The 18810-nt window shown below is 40.8% G+C and overlaps 2 protein-coding genes across 2 annotated transcripts; one reads left to right on the forward strand and one right to left on the reverse strand.

Annotated features, from left to right (window-relative positions):
* Positions 1 to 147: 147 nt before the first annotated feature.
* Positions 148 to 6702, forward strand: nuf2 (UF2 component of NDC80 kinetochore complex). The gene is made up of 13 exons (XM_053438975.1): positions 148 to 369; positions 1322 to 1396; positions 1561 to 1637; positions 1925 to 1986; positions 2113 to 2210; positions 2687 to 2760; positions 3626 to 3719; positions 3859 to 3921; positions 4074 to 4211; positions 4307 to 4447; positions 5739 to 5914; positions 6011 to 6146; positions 6234 to 6702. Exons 1-13 carry the CDS (start codon positions 247 to 249, stop codon positions 6339 to 6341), a joined length of 1365 nt encoding a protein of 454 aa, XP_053294950.1. The 5' UTR covers positions 148 to 246; the 3' UTR covers positions 6342 to 6702.
* Positions 6703 to 7352: 650 nt separating this feature from the next.
* Positions 7353 to 18613, reverse strand: cfap57 (cilia and flagella associated protein 57). Its single transcript, XM_053429567.1, has 21 exons — positions 18457 to 18613; positions 17073 to 17386; positions 16730 to 16989; positions 15435 to 15609; positions 15195 to 15347; positions 14658 to 14797; positions 13885 to 14050; positions 13647 to 13760; positions 13347 to 13559; positions 12588 to 12761; positions 12262 to 12423; positions 11763 to 11918; positions 11455 to 11548; positions 11146 to 11336; positions 10880 to 11053; positions 10616 to 10774; positions 9159 to 9302; positions 8831 to 8947; positions 7996 to 8130; positions 7702 to 7845; positions 7353 to 7526 (listed from the first exon to the last, which is right to left on the reverse strand). Exons 1-21 carry the CDS (start codon positions 18611 to 18613, stop codon positions 7353 to 7355), a joined length of 3516 nt encoding a protein of 1171 aa, XP_053285542.1.
* Positions 18614 to 18810: the final 197 nt, after the last annotated feature.

The raw sequence follows: 18810 nt of genomic DNA on the forward strand, positions 1-18810 counted from the left end.
TTATAAATGTTAATACTCTGATTATACATTTTCTCTCATTTGGGGAAGTACTATCGCTTGCAGTGCTCGCACGACAGGGGGCACTGGCGAGTAATGTATGTCACTCAAAAACGAAGAAGAAAAAATGTACCAATCAGACGCGCCGTCAATCAACAAGGAAGTCTTTTAAAGGCGCCAATTTTGTTTGACTGTTGAGGTCGAAAGAGTTTCGGGGTGTTTTGATTTTTTGGGTTCGACGGTGCGGACATGGCTGAAAACACGTTCCCCGTCTACACGGCGGATGCGATAGTGAATTTTTACAGAACAGAGGTTCTCACCGGTCAAGAAGCGAAACACTTCACGAAGGCCGACCTGACTCCTGCTCCCAAGGTAACGTCCGGCCGCTGGTTTGTGTTCCTGCTGTCACTCCAGGAGCCATCAGCAGTAAACAACTGAACGGTTCACATCACTCACTATCCACACTGTGTGTTGTAGGTTTAAATGCCTGTAAGGAATAGCAAGAATAGCATGTACGAACAAAGGTTTTTAGTTTATTTATTATGCAATTTTAAACAAAAAATGCAATAGATCCCATTTTGGAGTGAAAATGTATGATTTATGATTCAAAAAGTTAACTGTGCTTCATCAAATTGTGAATATGTATATATATATATATATATATATATATATATATCTCAAACTTTAAAAAATTAACTGTGAACATGGATAATATGAGCCACTGTATTACAGTAAATCACAACGCTTGTGACTCTTAGTTCACCATACATGTACCCAACTCAATACTACCTGAACACAGCAATAAAACTGTAATGCATGAAAAACAAGAATTATATTATTTAACTAGCTGCATACTAATTCTCTACTTTTAGACGTATCGGCTCAGGCTGTCCAACATTTTATCAACAAAACATGTAATTGAGAGTGAGAGAGCAATCTGCAGATGAACTGATAAAAGAAAATATTAGGTAGCTGCCCCCTAAATTCAGAGTAATGCTTTTCCACAGAATAATAACTCAGGATTTTGTCCCTCATACCTTACACTGGGATCTTGCTAAAACGGGATCATTACTCAACCAGTGTAAACAGCAGGAACTACTATTCAAAACAATGTGTTTCAAATTAAATGTGAGGAAAAGATCCAAAAACGTCCTTTCATTATGTTCACACCTTTGAGACTGGGTGTCTAACCAACTGTGAACATTTATGTGGCTGCACTTAAAGGTTGTTGTGTTGAAGATGCTGTTTGGTTTGCAGTTACCAGTCTTATATGATCATATAATCTCTAGACCATTAATATAACATTTGCTATTCTCTCTTACAGCCAGAGGCAGTTCAAACACTGTACATGAGAGTGCTGCATCTCCTGTATCGTTTCAGACCCGAGTGTCACTCCATGGTAAGAGCCGCTCCTTATTGATCATGTGGCAGTCTCGTCTAATCCCATATTATAAATGTCACTTTCACCACTTTGTATAAGATATGATGTAGTGAATGTCACAGTCTCATCACCTCATACATCTGCATTTGCTTTTCATTTGATTTGTCTTTGTTTCCCAACAGGTTCCACTTCTGGAGAACATTCAGTATCCAGTTTATCATGAGGGAGCAACTGCTATCATGAGCGTCTACCTGCGCATGTGAGTTTTCTTACCATATCTCCTGCATATACAGGTCAACAGTGTGCACCAGCTTGTAGTGGGTTGTTATTCACCTGTTAACGATTTGATGCTCGATGAATCTCAATTGATCATGTCCTCAATATGCTAAATTACTTACTTTTCTATATGGCTGATTATTCATCAATTAATACAACCACTCAGAAAAATCTGAGCTCTCCTTTTCTAATCAAAAAATTCTTTCACATATTATACAGTGTCACTGTTTTTAAAAGTGTGTTGTAATTTAATCTGTAAATCTTTTTTAGGAGGCAGTTTCTGCCCATGTGCCTGGTGTATGATTTTTCTTTGAATGACCTTCTAGCCCCAAGTAAGAACATGTTTCTAATTTCATCTTTCTGAAGTTTATTCCAACAAAATCCCCACATATGACACTGGCTACTGAACATGTACTTGTAACCAGTCCTCTGACAATGGGCTTTCCGTTCCTTTCCAGAGAAACAGAAGACTCTGACAGTTCTTAGTGCAATCATGAACTTCCTTCACTTCAGGAAGCAGAGGATGGACTTTGTCTTGGAGAAGCAGGCCAAATTTGTATGTTACACTGGTCAGAACAGGAACAAAGGCTAGCTTTTAGCCTAGTGCTAACACCCACCACCAGTGAAATAGTATCTCAAGAGTAAACTGTTTAAAGATTCCCACACATATACACTGTTGAAGCAAAACACAGTTTTGTAAATAGTCTCACCCTATTCCACTGATCAGCAGTTTGGGGTAACTTACCAAGATTAAATCAAACTCCATTAATTGATAATACCCTGGCAAATAGTTCTGATGTGATTAATGATTAATACAGAGTTAGGACTATATAATAGATAGATCTGTTGACTGCAATCATGTTTTAATCTTGATCTTTTTTAATTAATGGGCACTTCAGTCACCATATAACTTGATAAGGACATTTTTTCGACAACAATCTTCTTTATTTTGCTACTGACAAGTTAGTAACCATTACCCTGCTTTGTGTCTAGAGTTTCACATGTTGTAACAGTTCATTTCTCTGTTGTCAGAGGGCAGACATGGACAGACTGCAGACTTGCATCAGAAGCAATCGAGAAGCAGAGAAAAAGATCGAGATGCTGACGTAAGTCCTAGTTCTTTAGTTTCTATATGACTATAAAACTATCTTTGTTAAGATGTTGCCAAAAAGGTCTCAATAAGCTTCAGAGAGGGAGGACAATAGGACATAGTTGAGGATTTGTTATCTTCTGATCATGTTTTAATTTTTATTTATTTATTGATGACTCCAAAAATCTACTGTTATTTTACAGATGATAATCAATTAATCTTAATTAAGAAAAATTAAGAAAATTCAACATTAACTGGCATGTGATGCTCCAGTTCAGTTCAGTTTCACATTTTCCTTCAATGTGATGTTTTGGGAACTTTGAAAGTGGCTGGATAAAAGAAGCACATTTCTAGACACCAGCCTGAACTCTCATTGGACATGTTTTACTCATAGATTAAACATGCAGAGTGTAGATTTTTTTGTTGATATTTTGTAACAATGAAAATAATTACACATGTTGCCGAAAGTGAGTTCTATTATAGATTTATTATTCATTATTTTCTTAATGAAACATTTCCTCTAAAATGTGTAAAATGTCTATTACAATGTCCTGAATTAAAGGCAACTTAACGACTCATTCATCAGAGAGCACAAACAGAAACAGCTAATTCTGACCTCTGAGAAGCTGCAACATGGAAATGTTTGACATTTAGCATGAAAAAAAGATTGTTAGTCAAACATTCAAATCAAAGTGATTTTTTTATTTATTTTGAAAAAACTATTTTACAGATTAAGTCTTGCTGATTATTTATTGATAAATATGGTAACATTATCCCAATAATTTATTAATATGAGAACGTCTTCTACACCGACATGAAGGATGAAAGTCGTATTTCATTTTGCAGTGAGATTTGTAAAGAAATACTTTTTCCTTGTTCAGCACCATCCCGCCGGAGCAGCAGGCCGAGGCAGACGAGCTGGCGGCCGCTGTGTCTGAACTTCAGGCCACCACCATGCATGAATGCCAGGAAGTGGTAGGTGATGATGAAACAGTCATAAAAATACATAATTGAAGTAACATAAATAAAGCTGTTGTGTGTGTGTGTATATATATATATTCAGTAGTATAGCCCTTTGCTGTGTGAGTTGTGAAATCACCTAATTTTCTTTCAGAATGTAAAAAACGACTGCATCGCTGAGTGGAAAACCAATATCGCAGAGAAGTCTCAGAAACTGGTATGTGACTGTGACTTAAATATGAAACAATTCCCAATATGAATTTGGGGTGGTTTCCCAAAACATCCTCAGAGAGATAGCTAAAAATCTACCGATATACAGTAAGAGCACAGGCCTTCTATTAAAGAGGTGTGTGTCTGTGTGTGAGACAGGCCCATATGAAAGTGGACGTCAGCAACCTGAAAGAAGACATCGGCAAACTCAAGTCTCAGATCGTGGAGTCTCCTGAGGAGCTGAGGACTCAGATGGAGAGGATGAGGGAGAATGTCAAGAGCATCAAGAACTCCATCGTAAGTGAGAGAGAAACCAGGGAGATCAGTGTTGAAAGGAGGTCAGACTGACATGTGTAACCGGGAGTGATGAGTGTGTGATGTTATGATTTCAGACGGAAGCGGATGAGCGAGCGGTGGAGCTGCAGAACATGGTGCAGAATGTGACTCACACTGAGGCTGAGATCCAGCAGATGTACAACCTGCTGCAGGACCTGGAGAGCAGCATGAACAACGCCAAGCAGAGGCAGGAGATGGTATGTGTACAAGAGTTCTGTATTTATATCCAATTTTGCAAAAAAACACTGGATGAGTAACTTTCACCATCAGCAAATACATCATAGAGGAGAAAATGTCACTTGTATCCTGTTGCAGCATCGAAATAAATATATAAGTCTATTCAAACACAATGTTCTGGATAAAGTTCAGAGCAACATTGTGCCTGTATCTACTGCAAAAACTCAGGAACTTTTACCTTTGTTAAAAACAAAACAACAGGGTCTGAATTAAATTCTTCTAAATGAGATTCTTGGTGTTAAAAAATCCCCAGCCTCTGGGCAGACCATTAGATGTATGTTGTAGAGGTAAGGTTTGTGTATTAGCAGTATATCACCAATATTAAAGGGATAGTTCACTGAAAAATGAAAATTCACTTATCTATGCTGAGTCACAGCAGCAATGGGGCGGGTCTTCACTGGGGGAACAGTCCTGTTTAATTTATTCAGTGTTTGAGTCCTCAAAACACTTTTGGAGTTTTAGGGTTGAACTGTGTTGTAGCCAAATCCAATACAATTGAAATAAATGGTTACCACTTCTTCAAATGTAAAGAAAACGACAGAAAAAAACACATGACTCCATACGTGGTGTCATCCAAGGGTCCGCAAGCCCCGACATTCATATTGGACTAGAAACAAGGTCATTTACAAGTTTCTAGCCTGAACGTCCTGCGGGCCTCCTCTAGAGTAGGACTCGCATCGCAAACAGACACATCAAGCTGTCGCTCAAGGGTACGCACAGTAGCATCGCTACTTCCTGTAGAGGACATTTAGGCAAAAAATATGAAATAAATGACGCCATTTAGAGTGCTGCTTTGGTAAGTCATCTGATGGTAGTGGTGATGATGATGATGATGATTATTATGATGCTACTTACAGCTGGTTTTAGCCAACAGCTTGCTCTAACAGATCTTTACTTTTGGCCGTTCCATGGCTTGTAAAGACTGTAAGAAAAACTGTTTTGCTGGTTCCTTCAGTTATTTGTTTAAATATTTCTTGTATCAGTAATCTGCAATCTGCTCTATGGCGGATCTTCAAGACCAACAATTTGACATTTTTTGTTCCATCAGCTCCACATCAGCAATAAGGCTCTTTCACCAATTCTCCTTTTGGATGAAGTTTCAGCTTCTTAGCTACTGTATCAGCTCACTCACCACACCCCACTCCATTGACGAGTTAACTTTATCTAAAGCATTTGTCCGTGTAATTCATCCAGTGTGAATGCATGTTTCCAGTTGACATGATTCTGTCTTGCATCTGTGTGCTTGTGCAGTACCAGGAGCTGACTGCTCAGTATGAGAAGAAGCAGAAGGAGATAAAGAACCTGTGTGCGGAGGAGGCCCAGTTGAAGAGAGCTCAGGGCATGAAGCTGGACAAAGAGTCCAAGCAGAACATCCGGAGACAGATGAAGAAAGAGATGAAGGAGAATCACGTTGAAGACATTCTGGGGTAACACAATTTTGACACGATAGTAAATCAAAACAATTTGAGAACCCTGCTCTGTTAAATAAAGTATTAAATGACCTAAACCTACCTGTTCACCAGGCAATGTAACCAAATCCATCAGAAGCGCGAGGATATGGCCGACAAAATCCATGAGATCAGCAGAGAGACGCTACAGCTGAAGACCAAGATCCAGAGTCTGAGAGACGTGTGCAGCAAAGAGACGGAGAAAGCTCAGGTAAACTCAGGACGACAGTTTGCTTCACTGTGCATCTTTCTTCCTGTCATGGCGTCAGGCTAACATGTTCCCTTTCTCTCTGTCCAGGCTCTGTATGACGCCTTGTCAGCGTCAATGGATGATTTACACAAAAGAATCGAGACGCAGATCGTGGACCTGAAACAAGATTTCATCAAGAATTCTACTAACTTTTAGATGATTCCTTTTTCATTTTCATTATTTCTATTACTGTGTTACTTCTTCTATGTCAGGTTTTTTCTGTGCCCACTTTGTGTTGCCTTTTTGACTGTTATTATTTAAATGTTATAATATAATCCCGGTCATCTTTTCTTTTTATTAGCTAATGAATTCCAGATATAACCTAAAACGTATTATATTGAAGATTTGCAAGACACTTGACCTGTGTTGACGTTGTTGCACTAGTGTGGTCTTGGGTTTGTTCATCTGAAGTGTTGTACATATTATCACTCATAACCAACTTTCTTTTAAGGTGAAACGATGTAACATTTAAAATGTTTCACATAAAAAACAAAAGAATAAAGACCCCAAATCCAAAGTTGCTGGTTCTTGTGTTCAATGTGTAAGCAAAATCTACTGTTTCTAAAGTGGTTGATGGAAGAAAAATATTGATACAATTGAGTGTTAATTTATATTAATTTATAAAAATTGTATTCACAAATTAAATAAATTATTAGATAAATAGATACTTTATTCATCCCATGGGGAAATTCCAGTATCAAAGAGCTAACGCATATTCTAATTTTAAATATACAGTATATGTTTAAGGAAGATGAAGAGTTTTCACAAGTCTTAATTACTGTTAAAATGTAAATGTCAAATATTTTTCATTTACCGAAATATCTTTACATTGTTATACCCATTGAAACAAATCAACCATAGCTATAAATCCATGACAGTGGTCTGTAGCACAAATGATCTGTTGAGTAGTAATGAAAGTGAATCTGGATAAATGTAATGAATCCACAGCACGATCCACAAACACAATACATTTTATTTGATCTCGAACTAGAGACTGCACATGTTCAATTTATATGAAATGTTCAACCATAATTGTAATACAAATATCTTCATTACTAATGTTTAAAAAAAACAAGCTTGTAGCCCTTTTCAAATCCTTCCAGAAATCCTCAGTATTCATCTCTGTGGAGGTTCCTGCAGATTGAGGAGGTGGTTGAGGAAGATCAGTTAACTGACGTCCTCATGTGTGGGCTCCTTTTTGGGTCCTTCCCCTGAGTTGGGACGTAACTGGTGGGACCTCTTGTACGAGGTCAGCTGAGCTTTGTAATCTCCAACCTGAGTTCTCACCAAACACAACTCCTTACGCAGATCATTGATTTCAGTAATCAGAGAAACATTCTCCTGCAGGGACGACAATTACTGTTAGAAAATCATTCATCCAACAAAACACTGCACCATCATGATTAGATCCTTTACTTTCACCATGCTGTAGATAGAAGATTTTTAAAACCTTAATAAGCAACTAGAGGGATCATCTTTGCAGTGAATACATTCTACCATCAGTGTCATTACTCACCTTCATGATCCTGAAGTAGGTTTCCTCATGTTCCTCAGCAGATTTAGCAGCCCTCATCTTGAGACTATTAACGGTCCTCTCCTGGTGATCGCGCTGGCGACCGAACGCCCTCTGAACATCTTGGTCTACGCCGCTTTTCTCCACCTTGGAAACAATGCACATGGTTTGCTTATTCCCTGCCATTCGTACAGTGAATGTGAGACTGTAGAGCCGACGAGTAGAAGAAGAATTGTTTCTACTAGAATAAATTCCTGCATCCAGCCCTAGAGGAGAGCTGCGGCATGAAGTACCCACCCCTTCAGTCTGCGGTACGTAGCGAGTGTAGATCATCTGCACGCTCTCCTTCAGTTTCCTCGGGTCTTGGATGAAGCCAACACAGTTATGGAGGTCTGACATGAGCCGCTGCAGGTGTATCTCCAGATCTTTCAGCTGGACACAAATCAGATGTTAAACTGTTTCATTCTAAAAAACAAGATATTGTTGAATACAATGTTTTATTTTTTTTAAGTCTGTCTTGCCATACAGGCATTTAAACAAAATTTAGACTCCTTGATTTGTACATTAATTAATTCCAACAAGAAGTAAAGCTGGTATAAGGCCTCAGAAGTGTGATTAAGGAGTGTGGTAGAGTTCCTCTACAGTTACAGTCTGTTGCCTACAATGTCCTCTTCATTTGTTACAGTGACAGTGGAAGCCCAAAAAAAGGGAATTTCGTTCTTTAATAAAAATTCTGAACAGGAAGAAATATTAAAGCCGTAAATGATCCTTTCAATGATCATAGCTGAATTGTTCATACCTCCACATAGGTGGTTATGTTTTCACCCTATCCAAACAACAGATTTCCATGAAGCAGTTTCACTTTTTGGGAAACTGAAATCTATGAATATGTAATTTGGTGCAGCTTGATTGAAATCAAGGCCACTGTTGACGGAAGTATGCACTCTACTGCCATTGTGGTTTTTAAGAAAGAAAGTTTTCAGAGTTTCAACATGAACATCCGCCTCACGTCTGCTTTTCGGAAAGGAGACAATCACTGCCCCATCAATAACTTCCTGGTCGATTAAAAACAAATAATAAAACTGAAACGTTGCTGCAGTGTAAGGCCAGAGTGTGAAGTGTGTGTCCTGACTTTCTGCATCTCCTTGTGCATCTCCTTGTCTCTGGTCCTCAGTTTGAGCCTCAGGTCGGAGACGGTGAGTTTCAGCTGAGTGTTGCTCTGGTCAGTTTGTAGCAGCTCCTCCTGCAGCTGTGAGAGAGCAGAACCAACACACCACAGTCAACACTGCAGAGACAGTTAATACATTTACCTGCTTCTACAGCTTGAAACTATCACAGTTACAGCTGCTCTCTTTCCTGTTTCATTCAACATGGTATTTCTCTAGTCTAGAGGGCTCGGCCTTCTTTCAGACACACACACACACAGACAGATGCACACACACAGAGACAGACGCACACACCTGACGGATCCTCTCCTGCTTCTCACTGATCTCGTCTTGTTGAGGCTCGGTCTGCTTCTTCAACTCGCTCAACTGGAAATCGAGAACAAACCTCAACTTCTCCAGTTCCTGGTTCTTCTTCTTCAAGCCGGAGATCGTCTTATCCTGCGTGAACATGAATGTGTGGAGGGTTTTAAACACAAGTAGCTATTTTTTTATCTGACGCAAATGTCAGTGGATGAAAACATGTCGTCCTCAGGAGAGTTTAAACAAGACCTGATATTTTATACTATGAATGTTGAAGTACACACTCTCAGTTGTGAATATACTTCTTTCCTTTCTCCTTTTCTCTATTTTTAGTAGAATAATCCCTACAACTTTGAGGGGAACACTTTCTGCATTAAGCACTACAGAGCCAATGAAATTGGCTGTAACATGTCTAATGACTTGGCTTTGTCAAGTCTGAGAGAATAACCCTGATAATTAGCTTGGTCTAGACTAGAAATTGATGAAGCCAAGTTGAATTGTGGGAAGTGTAGTTTCCAGGGGTTCTGAAGAACGACATGGTTCATTCTTTGGTTTTTCTGCTCCTGCTTCTTAGAATTTGTCTAAGTTTTTTATCTGTGTCATGCCAATCATAATAAAATGTGTTGTAATGTGCAAGTGCAATATTACATCATCTTTCAATTCAATTATATCTTATTAGGAGACACCTAAATAACCACACATCTAACTGATATGTTTCTTCCTTAAACTTATAAACTCCGCCGAGGGGTTGTGTTTACACCCCTGTCCATTTATTTGATTGTTTGTAAAAAAGATTAAACAATAATCCCTGGACAGATTAACATGAAATTTGGTGGAAGGATATTGTATGGATCAGGAAAGAATCAACTAAATATTGGTAGGATTTTTCACCATTTTCTTGATTTCATGGAGAATAACTCTGTGATCTTGATGAAAAATACCAGGCCTATTATGGGGGCTGATATTAAGTGCGTCTGAAATTTTATGCGGATCGAAACAAAAATCCGGATCTAGGGAGTTTAAATGGTTTTGTATTTATATAGCGCTTTACTAGTCTTGATGACCACTCAAAGCTCTTAACAGTACAGATTTACATTCACACAAACATTCATACAGTGATCTATTAAGAGCACTTTATTGTTCTATGAGGGGAAATTCGGGGTTCAGCATCTTTCCCAAGGACAGGCATTCAGATGGAGAAGACTGGTGATCGAACTGGTGATCGAACTGCCAACCTTCAGGTTGGAGGACAACCACTCTACCCCTCAGCCACAGCCGCCCTGTGACTTGCAGGTATCAAATGTGAGTTGATACATTCGAGTGCCACTCTAGTCTTGTTGTTAGTTGTAATAAACCTGTACATTCACAATCAGGGTTTAAACTAGGGAAGTATGAATGGAAAGTTTAGAGTACAGCAAGATATAAGTCTGTGTAAGTTAGAAAAAAAACACCTTGTCCTGGTTGGTCTTTTCGTGTCCAGCGATCTGTCTCTTCAGGTCCTCGATGTCACTCTCCAGAGAGCGGATCAAACCAAGCAGTCGCTGACGCTCCTGCTTCAACTTGTTAATGTCAGTGCCCCTGTCCTCAATCTGCCTCTGGAGACTGTGAGACTGAGCGAGAGGCAAACACACAGCAACAGATGAGCACAAATATGTGCTCAAAAAAACGTACTAATTGAAAAGCAAAACCATGATGATCAAAAGACATTTAGTCACCTTTTGAGCCATGATGCCAGTTTCTCCCTTCAGATTTGTGTTGGTCTCTTTTACTGTGTGCAGCTTCTTCTCATACTTGATTTGGATGTCGTGGATCTTCCTCTCCTCGTCCTCCTCTACCTGCTTTATGATCTCTTTAAACCCACAGATCTCCTGCTCTGCCTCCTCCTGATACTGCAGAAACATAAAAGAATGACAAGATCAAAGAGCCCTGGACAAGTTCTGACTCCACCAACGCTCTGCCACTTCTTCCTTCTCCTCCTGACCTGAGCCAGTTGCTGAGTCTTCTCCTGCAGCTTGGCCTCGTATGACTGTGTCAGCTCCTCCAGGGCTTGGATGTTATGCTCCTCTGCAGACTTCCGCTGTATCTCAAAGTCCTCCTTCATTCTCTGATACTGATGCTGAAGATCCTGGTGCTTCTCATGCTCCACAATCAGCTTCTGGCTGTAGGATGTCTCTGTGTATCAAAGACAGACAGACAAAGTGAACCTTGTAAAAAGAAGGAAACGCTATGACTGGATCGTGCTGACACTGATCACTGATCACTGACACTGACACTGATCACTGATTCTTACCCAGATCCTTGAGTTCTCTGGAATGTTTCACTCTGACCTCTGCAGAGCTCTCCTGGTGCTCACAATCATTTTTTTCCATCTCTGTCTTCATGGTCTATAGGGACAGTATATAATGACAAGATAATAAAGGCCTGAAGTCATTCTATAAACAAAGGTGCTTAAATAGGCATCTAAATAAGTCATTAGTAATTACATACAAGGAATGGTTGTTGAGTGTCATTTTGACCTTGAATTGTGACGTATAAAGAAAGATTCACGCAGACTGGGTAACGTATGATATGGATCTGTGCGGTACATGTCCAGCAGACCTGTTGTGCAGTTTGCAGAGATTTTATTTGCTGCGTAAACTTGTCTGAAATCTCCTTCATCTTCTCGTTGTAGTTCATGTCCTTCAGGCGGAGCTGGTACTCGTTCTCCATCTGCAGCTCCTCCAGACGCATCTTCAGCTCCAGCATATTCTGCGTCTGCAACACGGACAGATGCCAACACAGAAGTGGATGATTGTGTCATTGTCACTGTACAGTATTATCACATATGAATATTATCTGTTTCTCAGTCATACATTGAGCTGTTTAAAAAAAAACATTATCCTGTACATTACAGTATATATTTATAAAACACACACAAGATCATTTTTAGGATGTTGACACAAATCTGGGAAAATAAATTAAAATGTTTTGTTTAAAATACTAAACCAGCATATTATCCTACTGACATAATAACACTTCCAGACACTGCAGCTAGTATTAGGAAGTAAAGGAGGATGCAGTCCTGGCAAAATGACCAGATGCCATCACACACACAGACCTTTTCCTCCAGGTCTGACTTGGTGACAAGAATCTCTTCGGTGTGGACGATCTGCCTGTTGCTCTTCAGTCCTCGGCCCTCCTTATCAATGATCTTCCACATCGACAGACAGCCGTCTTCAGACGCTGTCAGCAGGAACTGATCATCGTAGGTGATCACCATCTGAGGACGCACAAGGTGAGTGGACTGTCTTTCTGAGTTATGTGGTGTTGACATGACAGAGACATTGACATTTCCGTCTCTGAAAACATCCCATTGTTCAAATCAGGTTCAGTGGTGATGGATTTTGTCGGTATCGTATGTGCACGCCAAGCATTTAGACCCACCTTGGTAACTGGACCACAGTGAGCCTGGTACATGATCCAGTCCTTCTGGATGGGTAATGGGTATTTAATGGCCCTGATGGTTCCACTGGCGGCTCCGGTGAAGACCACCCGACCAGAGTGAGAGACTGCGATGGCCGTGTGAGCCACCTCATCAGCAGGAACCTCCCTCAGCACCTGTGGAGCCAAGAGATTATCATCCTGCACATTTATAATAAAAGCTTCACTGTCACACAACTTTTCTTGATTTCATATTTCATATTTAGTGCAGAGAATTTGAAAATAATCATCTTGTTGGTTGGATATGCTATTTCAAGAAGAAGCCCAATGCCCTTTAAATGTTTGAAACCATTTGAATTAACTGAAGGAGTAATGAAATATAATCCTTGTTCCTTCCTGCGTCATATGACCTGAATCATTTGGATTGTGATATCTGCATTTAATATGTGATGTTGTGGCATTACAGACACACACAGGCATACAGAGTATATTTTTTTTATGGCTGATGATTATGTGTAATGACAAAATCTATAGAAAATGACCATAAACTTTCAGGTCAATGTTTAGCCCTCAGGCCACAACTTGAATAATTTAGTTATTTCTCACTGCTCTCATCTGACAAGAAAATAGCCCATTCCAAACTGGTAGGTTTCGAACAGGCACTGGCCAAGTAAATGAACAATGTATTCCACTAACTGCACTATTCCACTCACTATCATTTATGGAAACTCAGTGTGAGACAGATTGGTGTGCTGTTCCTACTTGACAATCTTGGATCTCCTTCAGCATGAGGTCGCTTCCCACAGCCAGAATGCTCTTACAGTCTGAGGAGAAGGCCACATCTGTGTAGCTGCAGGACTTGAGGACGCTCTCGGATTCGCGCTTGCCACTTTGTGTGTTCCACTCATACACCGCACCATCAATCCCACATGACACCAGCCGGCTGTCGTCCAGGCTCCATTCAATGCCACGGATCTAAAGATGTCAAAAGAAAATCAAAAGATGTCCATTTGAAATATGACCATGAGTCCGCTGTGGAATACATCCTCACGCCTGACTCACCTTCCCATTGTGACCCTTCAGATTTAGGATATTCTCAAAAGAGGTGACGGAGTAGATGTGAATGACATTTCCATTGACCGCTGCAAACATGTGGCCACCATGGCTGAAAGCGCACTGAGGAGTGGAGGGAGGAGGGGAGAGGGACAGTCAGAGCTTCAGAGGGCATTGTGTAGCTGCACCAAAAGATACTTCAGATTCACCCTGCACAAACACACATACACACACACACACACCCCACCTCTCTGCAGCTGCGCACAGTGAACTCCTTGAAGGTGCGGATGTCATCGATAACCAGGTTCATGAGCCTGAGTTTGTCTGAGAAGCCCACCAGGATGAAGAGGCCAGTGGGGTGCAGAGCCACGCTGTACGCCTCCTCCTGGAACTCCTTGTACAGCTCCAACGCTCTACAGACAATTCACAGACAGCAGCAGTGAAGCATGTCTCAACTCCGTCATACTGAGGAGCGGAGTCTGCTATCACATGGGTTCTGTGTACTGAAATTCAGTCATCTACAGTTTAATTTAATTCAAAAGATCTTGACGTGAATATTTTTCGGACCCAACCATAACTGGACTGTCAGGAGACTGTCGATTTTAGCAAAAACTAAAAATGAACAAATTATTTTTTCTTTATTCTTCTTTATTATTTACTTTAATGGTTAAGCTGTCCATTACTTGTCTGCTGCCTTATATGATGTACTGACCATATAAGATAGAAATATAGGTACATGTAATTAATAACAACAATTCTTTGAACAGTACCCCTTTGAATAAAGGAATTGAATTGTATTTAGAAGGGCCTAGAAGGTCTTGAATATAATTTGGCGAACGCTGCAAAAACCAGGATCAATTTCACTGAACACAGGACTTGACTTTTTCCATCAGCAGTGTTTGATTGTTTGGACTCATCCACACATCGATGCAAAATACAGTAACCCACAATGGAGAAATTAGATAAACTATTGACACAGACACAATAACAAAGTGCTTGGATGTGATTTTGTCTCTTTACTTTGTCTCGTAGTTCCAGATGCGGACAGAGCGGTCCAGAGAGCTGGTGGCTGCGAGGGGCTTCCGCAGGCAGACGGATAAACCAGTGATGGACTTTGAGTGGAAGGACTGAGACAGGAACTCAAAATGCACCCTTTCATCCTAAAAGGACAAAGTTAGATAGAGTTAACATCTCAGGGTCTCTCCTATTAACAAATGAACGGAATGTTGGCAAAGAAAGTCAGCTGGAGTCGACAGTAGAATAAATGGAAAGGGATGAAGAAACACACTGATATTAGGACACAAGTGAGTTTACTAAAAGTTTTTAAGAAAAACTACAGGAAGTGTAAAAAACAACTGAAACCACCGGAGTTAAAAAATACTTTAGTGATTGGCTGATAATGTGGGTAGAGGAGGTAAGAGTAGGACGTTGTGATTGTGTAAATGTTGCTGGAAGTCGATATGAATAGAGAAGCACCATGTAAAGAAGATCCAATTGCCATTTTTATCAATGCAGCGCTAGAGTCAGCGGTGAAGCTGGTGGAGGTGACAGTGCTACCTTGTGGATGTCCACAGAGGACAGGCTGACGCTGTACAGCTGTCCTTGGTCTGTGCTGATGGCCAGGGTCTCCTCTGCTGGGCTGATGCACATGGTGTCAATCTCCTGACAGTCAGCCTGGGTCATCTCATTGCTGTGTGGGTCTGGCAGAATCTGAAGAAAAGCCAACACAAACACTATAGCTTAGAGACATACACTAAGCTTACAGAGTCACTGGGGCCTCTGAGAATAAACCCTTACCTTTATCCCCCTGCTCTTCCTGTAGCTGTCGTCGTCTGTCTTTTCAAAGAGACAAACAGTGCCTGGACCCATGGAGCACACAAAGCCCTTGGAATAGGACAAGATGGCTGTGATGCGAGAAACCGTCGAGGTTTCATCTACGTCAGTATCTCTGATCATCCTTGTCCCCACTTGCCTGCACAATTTGAATAAAATGTATCAGAGGCAGCTTCTACATTTCCCTTAACAGCTGGTCTCTGCAGATTTAAACAAACACTTTGTTGCAAGGAATATTGCAAGTGAAATTATTGGTGGATTTATTTTCTGGTGCTCTAACCTCACGATGCTGGGGACAATTTGCAGCTGGGCATTAACACTAATTTTGTGCTCTGGTGAGTATTTACAGCAGCAGGGCGGTGTTGGTGGGATTGAGTCGAGATTAACTACATGTGTGATAATGGAAATGAAGAGACATGGCAGCCAGTCCAACACAGAAGCTCATTGTGCTTATAGCTAACAATGAGAAATAAGATAACTTGTTGGCAGAAGTGGAATAAGAGGGAATCTGAAAGTTATTATTAGCAATTTGAAGTAAATTTTTCTCAAAAGTAATCATCATCTACACAGACACAGCAGATTCCTGTCCAATGGTAAGCAGCACCACAGTGATTGGCTGGTGTCAGATTGATTTAAAATACAATTATAACGTAAATGTAAATATAATGTATGAATAGATTTGTTACATATCGTCTAAACTTCAGAATTGATGAATCATTCCAGGTCAGAAAGCTAGAGTCCATGAGAATAGTAGATAGTCTGTGTTTATATTGCTCTTTTCTAGTCTTGACTGCCACTGAAGGCACTTTGCACTTCAGATTTGTCATTCACCCGTTCACAAACACAGTGATACATGCATTCTGTGTGGAGAACTTTCTCCATCACACATCACTCACACACTGTAGTTGTTAGGGGGAAATTTCGGGTTCAGCGTCTTGCTCAAGGACACTGCTGCACATGGAATGGAGGAGCCGGGGGTCAAACCACCAACCTGTTGGTGAGTCGACGGCCTTCTGTATCTCCTGAGTTGGCAATGAGTTACTAATGTTGGGTTGTATATCATCAGAATCATGACTCTATTATACCATTGGTTGGTAGAAGGATCATTTCATTTGCTCATGGTTACATCAGTTACATAACAACAAATTCGGACTCTGGAAACCTTAACACAAATAACCCTGCAGTGTATGTGACCAATGATAAAATAATGTGTGGATGACCAGATGTTGACACTGTGTTAAAGTGGACCAGCTCGTGACCTGTCAGGCTGCTCCTGCACACCCTTGGATGATGTGTTGATCTCTCTTCGCAGGTCACCAGACTCAAACACCAGCAGCCTGCCCGTGTCCGTCCCAGCGATCACCCGCTCCGCTGTCATCCACGTGTGACACAGAAAGTTGATGCTCTCCACCTTTGGGAAGCTGCTCTGCTTCAGGGCTCCCTCTGAGTAGCGGAACAGCTTGAACACACCAGTCCCACTCACACACAGCTGCATGTTGTTGTAAGGGTTGAAGCTGACCTGAGGGAAACGCCACAATAATATGGTTTGATATTGTGTTAGTATCAGATGGAGGCTGCTCTGCTACAGTGGGAATGACTCACCTGGGTGATCGGGTTATTTGCGTTGCTGGTCTTCACGGAAGCCAGAACTTTCTGCTTTTCCCAAAGCCAGAAGATCAACATCCACTCCGGACCGCCTGTCTGGCCAATGAGATACTTGGAATCAGGGGAAAACGCCATGCACACAAACTCTTGAACAGGCACATCCCCTGCAGTCAGAACCTTCCTCTTTCTGCCCTGCTCATGCTGCAGGTCGAACACTGTGATGGTGGCCTTCTCGCCACACTCCGACACTGCCAGGTAACGCCGGTTGGAGCTGATGGCCAAAGCACGCATACCCTGGCTTTTCTCTGAGCCTGTAGAGACACACGGAAACACCAATAGGAGTGAAATACAAGTAGTCTCTAATGCTGCATGATTTTTAAAGAATGTCAAGCCAGAATCAAGACCCATTTTATGAAATCCATTCTGTGAAAGTGGATGAGATTTAAGGGGGAGTTTATTTTAAGGTTCAGTGTTTAAAGATTAAGGGGAAAGGGATCTATTGGCAAACATTTTATATAAAATAATCCTAGTGATGTTTTCATCTAAATTGTACTAATTGTTGTTTTCTTTACCCTAGAATGAGCCCTTTATATTAAGATATGTTATATTTAGATATGTTATATTTACAACAGGAGCGGGTCATCTCTTTCGAGGCCGCCATGTTTCTTACAGTAGTCCAGGCTGGACAAACTAAACACCTTTTGAGTTTTTATGACAACTGAAGGCTACCACAGGTTCTCTTTCATGTTTGGAAGGAGAGGGTGAAGTGAGGGGTATTCAGCTGCAACATGCAACTTCAAAACTAGATGTCACTAAATTCTACACACTGAACCTTTAAGGTCTGGGTGAATCCAGTCAAATCCCTTTATTTGAGACCATGCACCAGTACGTTGGATTATATTTTAGAGAATGTATTTTCTATCCTTTGTATCATGTCCATCTATTATACACCCTTACTCACTTTATGCTTCTGATGTTAGTTCCTAATATCCCCTTACGTCTGGTGGTGATATGAGAGAAATGTGTGTTCCTGATGAAGATTCCAGATGCTCTTATGGTCAATGGATGCATGACAGGATTTATGAAAAAAAAACTTAATATATATTTGATTCATTTCATTATTATTTTTAGTAATGGTACCAGTGTTATTTAGTTAATTTGTGTTATGTTTATAATCCAGAAAATCCATCCAATCATCTATTCCTCCATCTATCCACCTATTGGATGTGGGATCCATGTGTTAAAATGTGCACACAGGCGAGGAGATCTTTTATCTGAACTACCTGAACCAGACTCAGTCCATTCAGGAGGTTTACACGTGCACAGTCTTTTTCAGTGCTGTTAACAGGAGACCACATTAGCTTAGCATCGGTGAGCCTACCTGGAATGAACCTCTGGTGCCTGTGGACCGTGTTGTAGCACACACAGTTGTTTCCACAGGGGAACACCACGGTCTGCTCGTCGAAGAAACACACATTGTTGTCCACCCCTCTCCGCAGACCGAAGATGAAGTGGGACTGAGCAACCACAGCGGACATGTGTCAGCTTTTCTTCTCGAAGACGAATTAGAAAACTACAGACGCTCTGAAGGCTTCTTCACCAACACACAAGTTTAGAGTTAAAGTCACAAAGTAAACACAGGTATGCTGGTGCCACTAAAGCGTCACGTCGCTAGGCAACCCAAGAAATCTCGCGAGAGCTGGATAACTCGTTTGAAGTTTCTTCTCTACCTGTT

The sequence above is a fragment of the Pleuronectes platessa genome, chromosome 2, assembly GCF_947347685.1.
Source record: "Pleuronectes platessa chromosome 2, fPlePla1.1, whole genome shotgun sequence".
In the NCBI taxonomy this organism is placed as follows: Eukaryota; Metazoa; Chordata; class Actinopteri; order Pleuronectiformes; family Pleuronectidae; genus Pleuronectes; species Pleuronectes platessa.

What these genes read in the sequence shown, in the direction of transcription:
- nuf2 (XM_053438975.1), top strand. Translation starts at nt 247, where the DNA reads ATGGCTGAAAACACGTTCCCCGTCTACACGGCGGATGCGATAGTGAAT. An exon ending in AGAGCATCAAGAACTCCATC is followed by an intron (nt 4,212 to 4,306) that starts GTAAGTGAGAGA and finishes TTATGATTTCAG; the next exon opens with ACGGAAGCGGATGAGCGAGC. An exon ending in CACGTTGAAGACATTCTGGG is followed by an intron (nt 5,915 to 6,010) that starts GTAACACAATTT and finishes CCTGTTCACCAG; the next exon opens with GCAATGTAACCAAATCCATC.
- cfap57 (XM_053429567.1), bottom strand. Translation starts at nt 18,613, where the DNA reads ATGTCCGCTGTGGTTGCTCAGTCCCACTTCATCTTCGGTCTGCGGAGA. An exon ending in CAAATAACCCGATCACCCAG is followed by an intron (nt 16,990 to 17,072) that starts GTGAGTCATTCC and finishes CGTTTCCCTCAG; the next exon opens with GTCAGCTTCAACCCTTACAA. An exon ending in CCTCTGTGGACATCCACAAG is followed by an intron (nt 14,798 to 15,194) that starts GTAGCACTGTCA and finishes TTGTCCTTTTAG; the next exon opens with GATGAAAGGGTGCATTTTGA.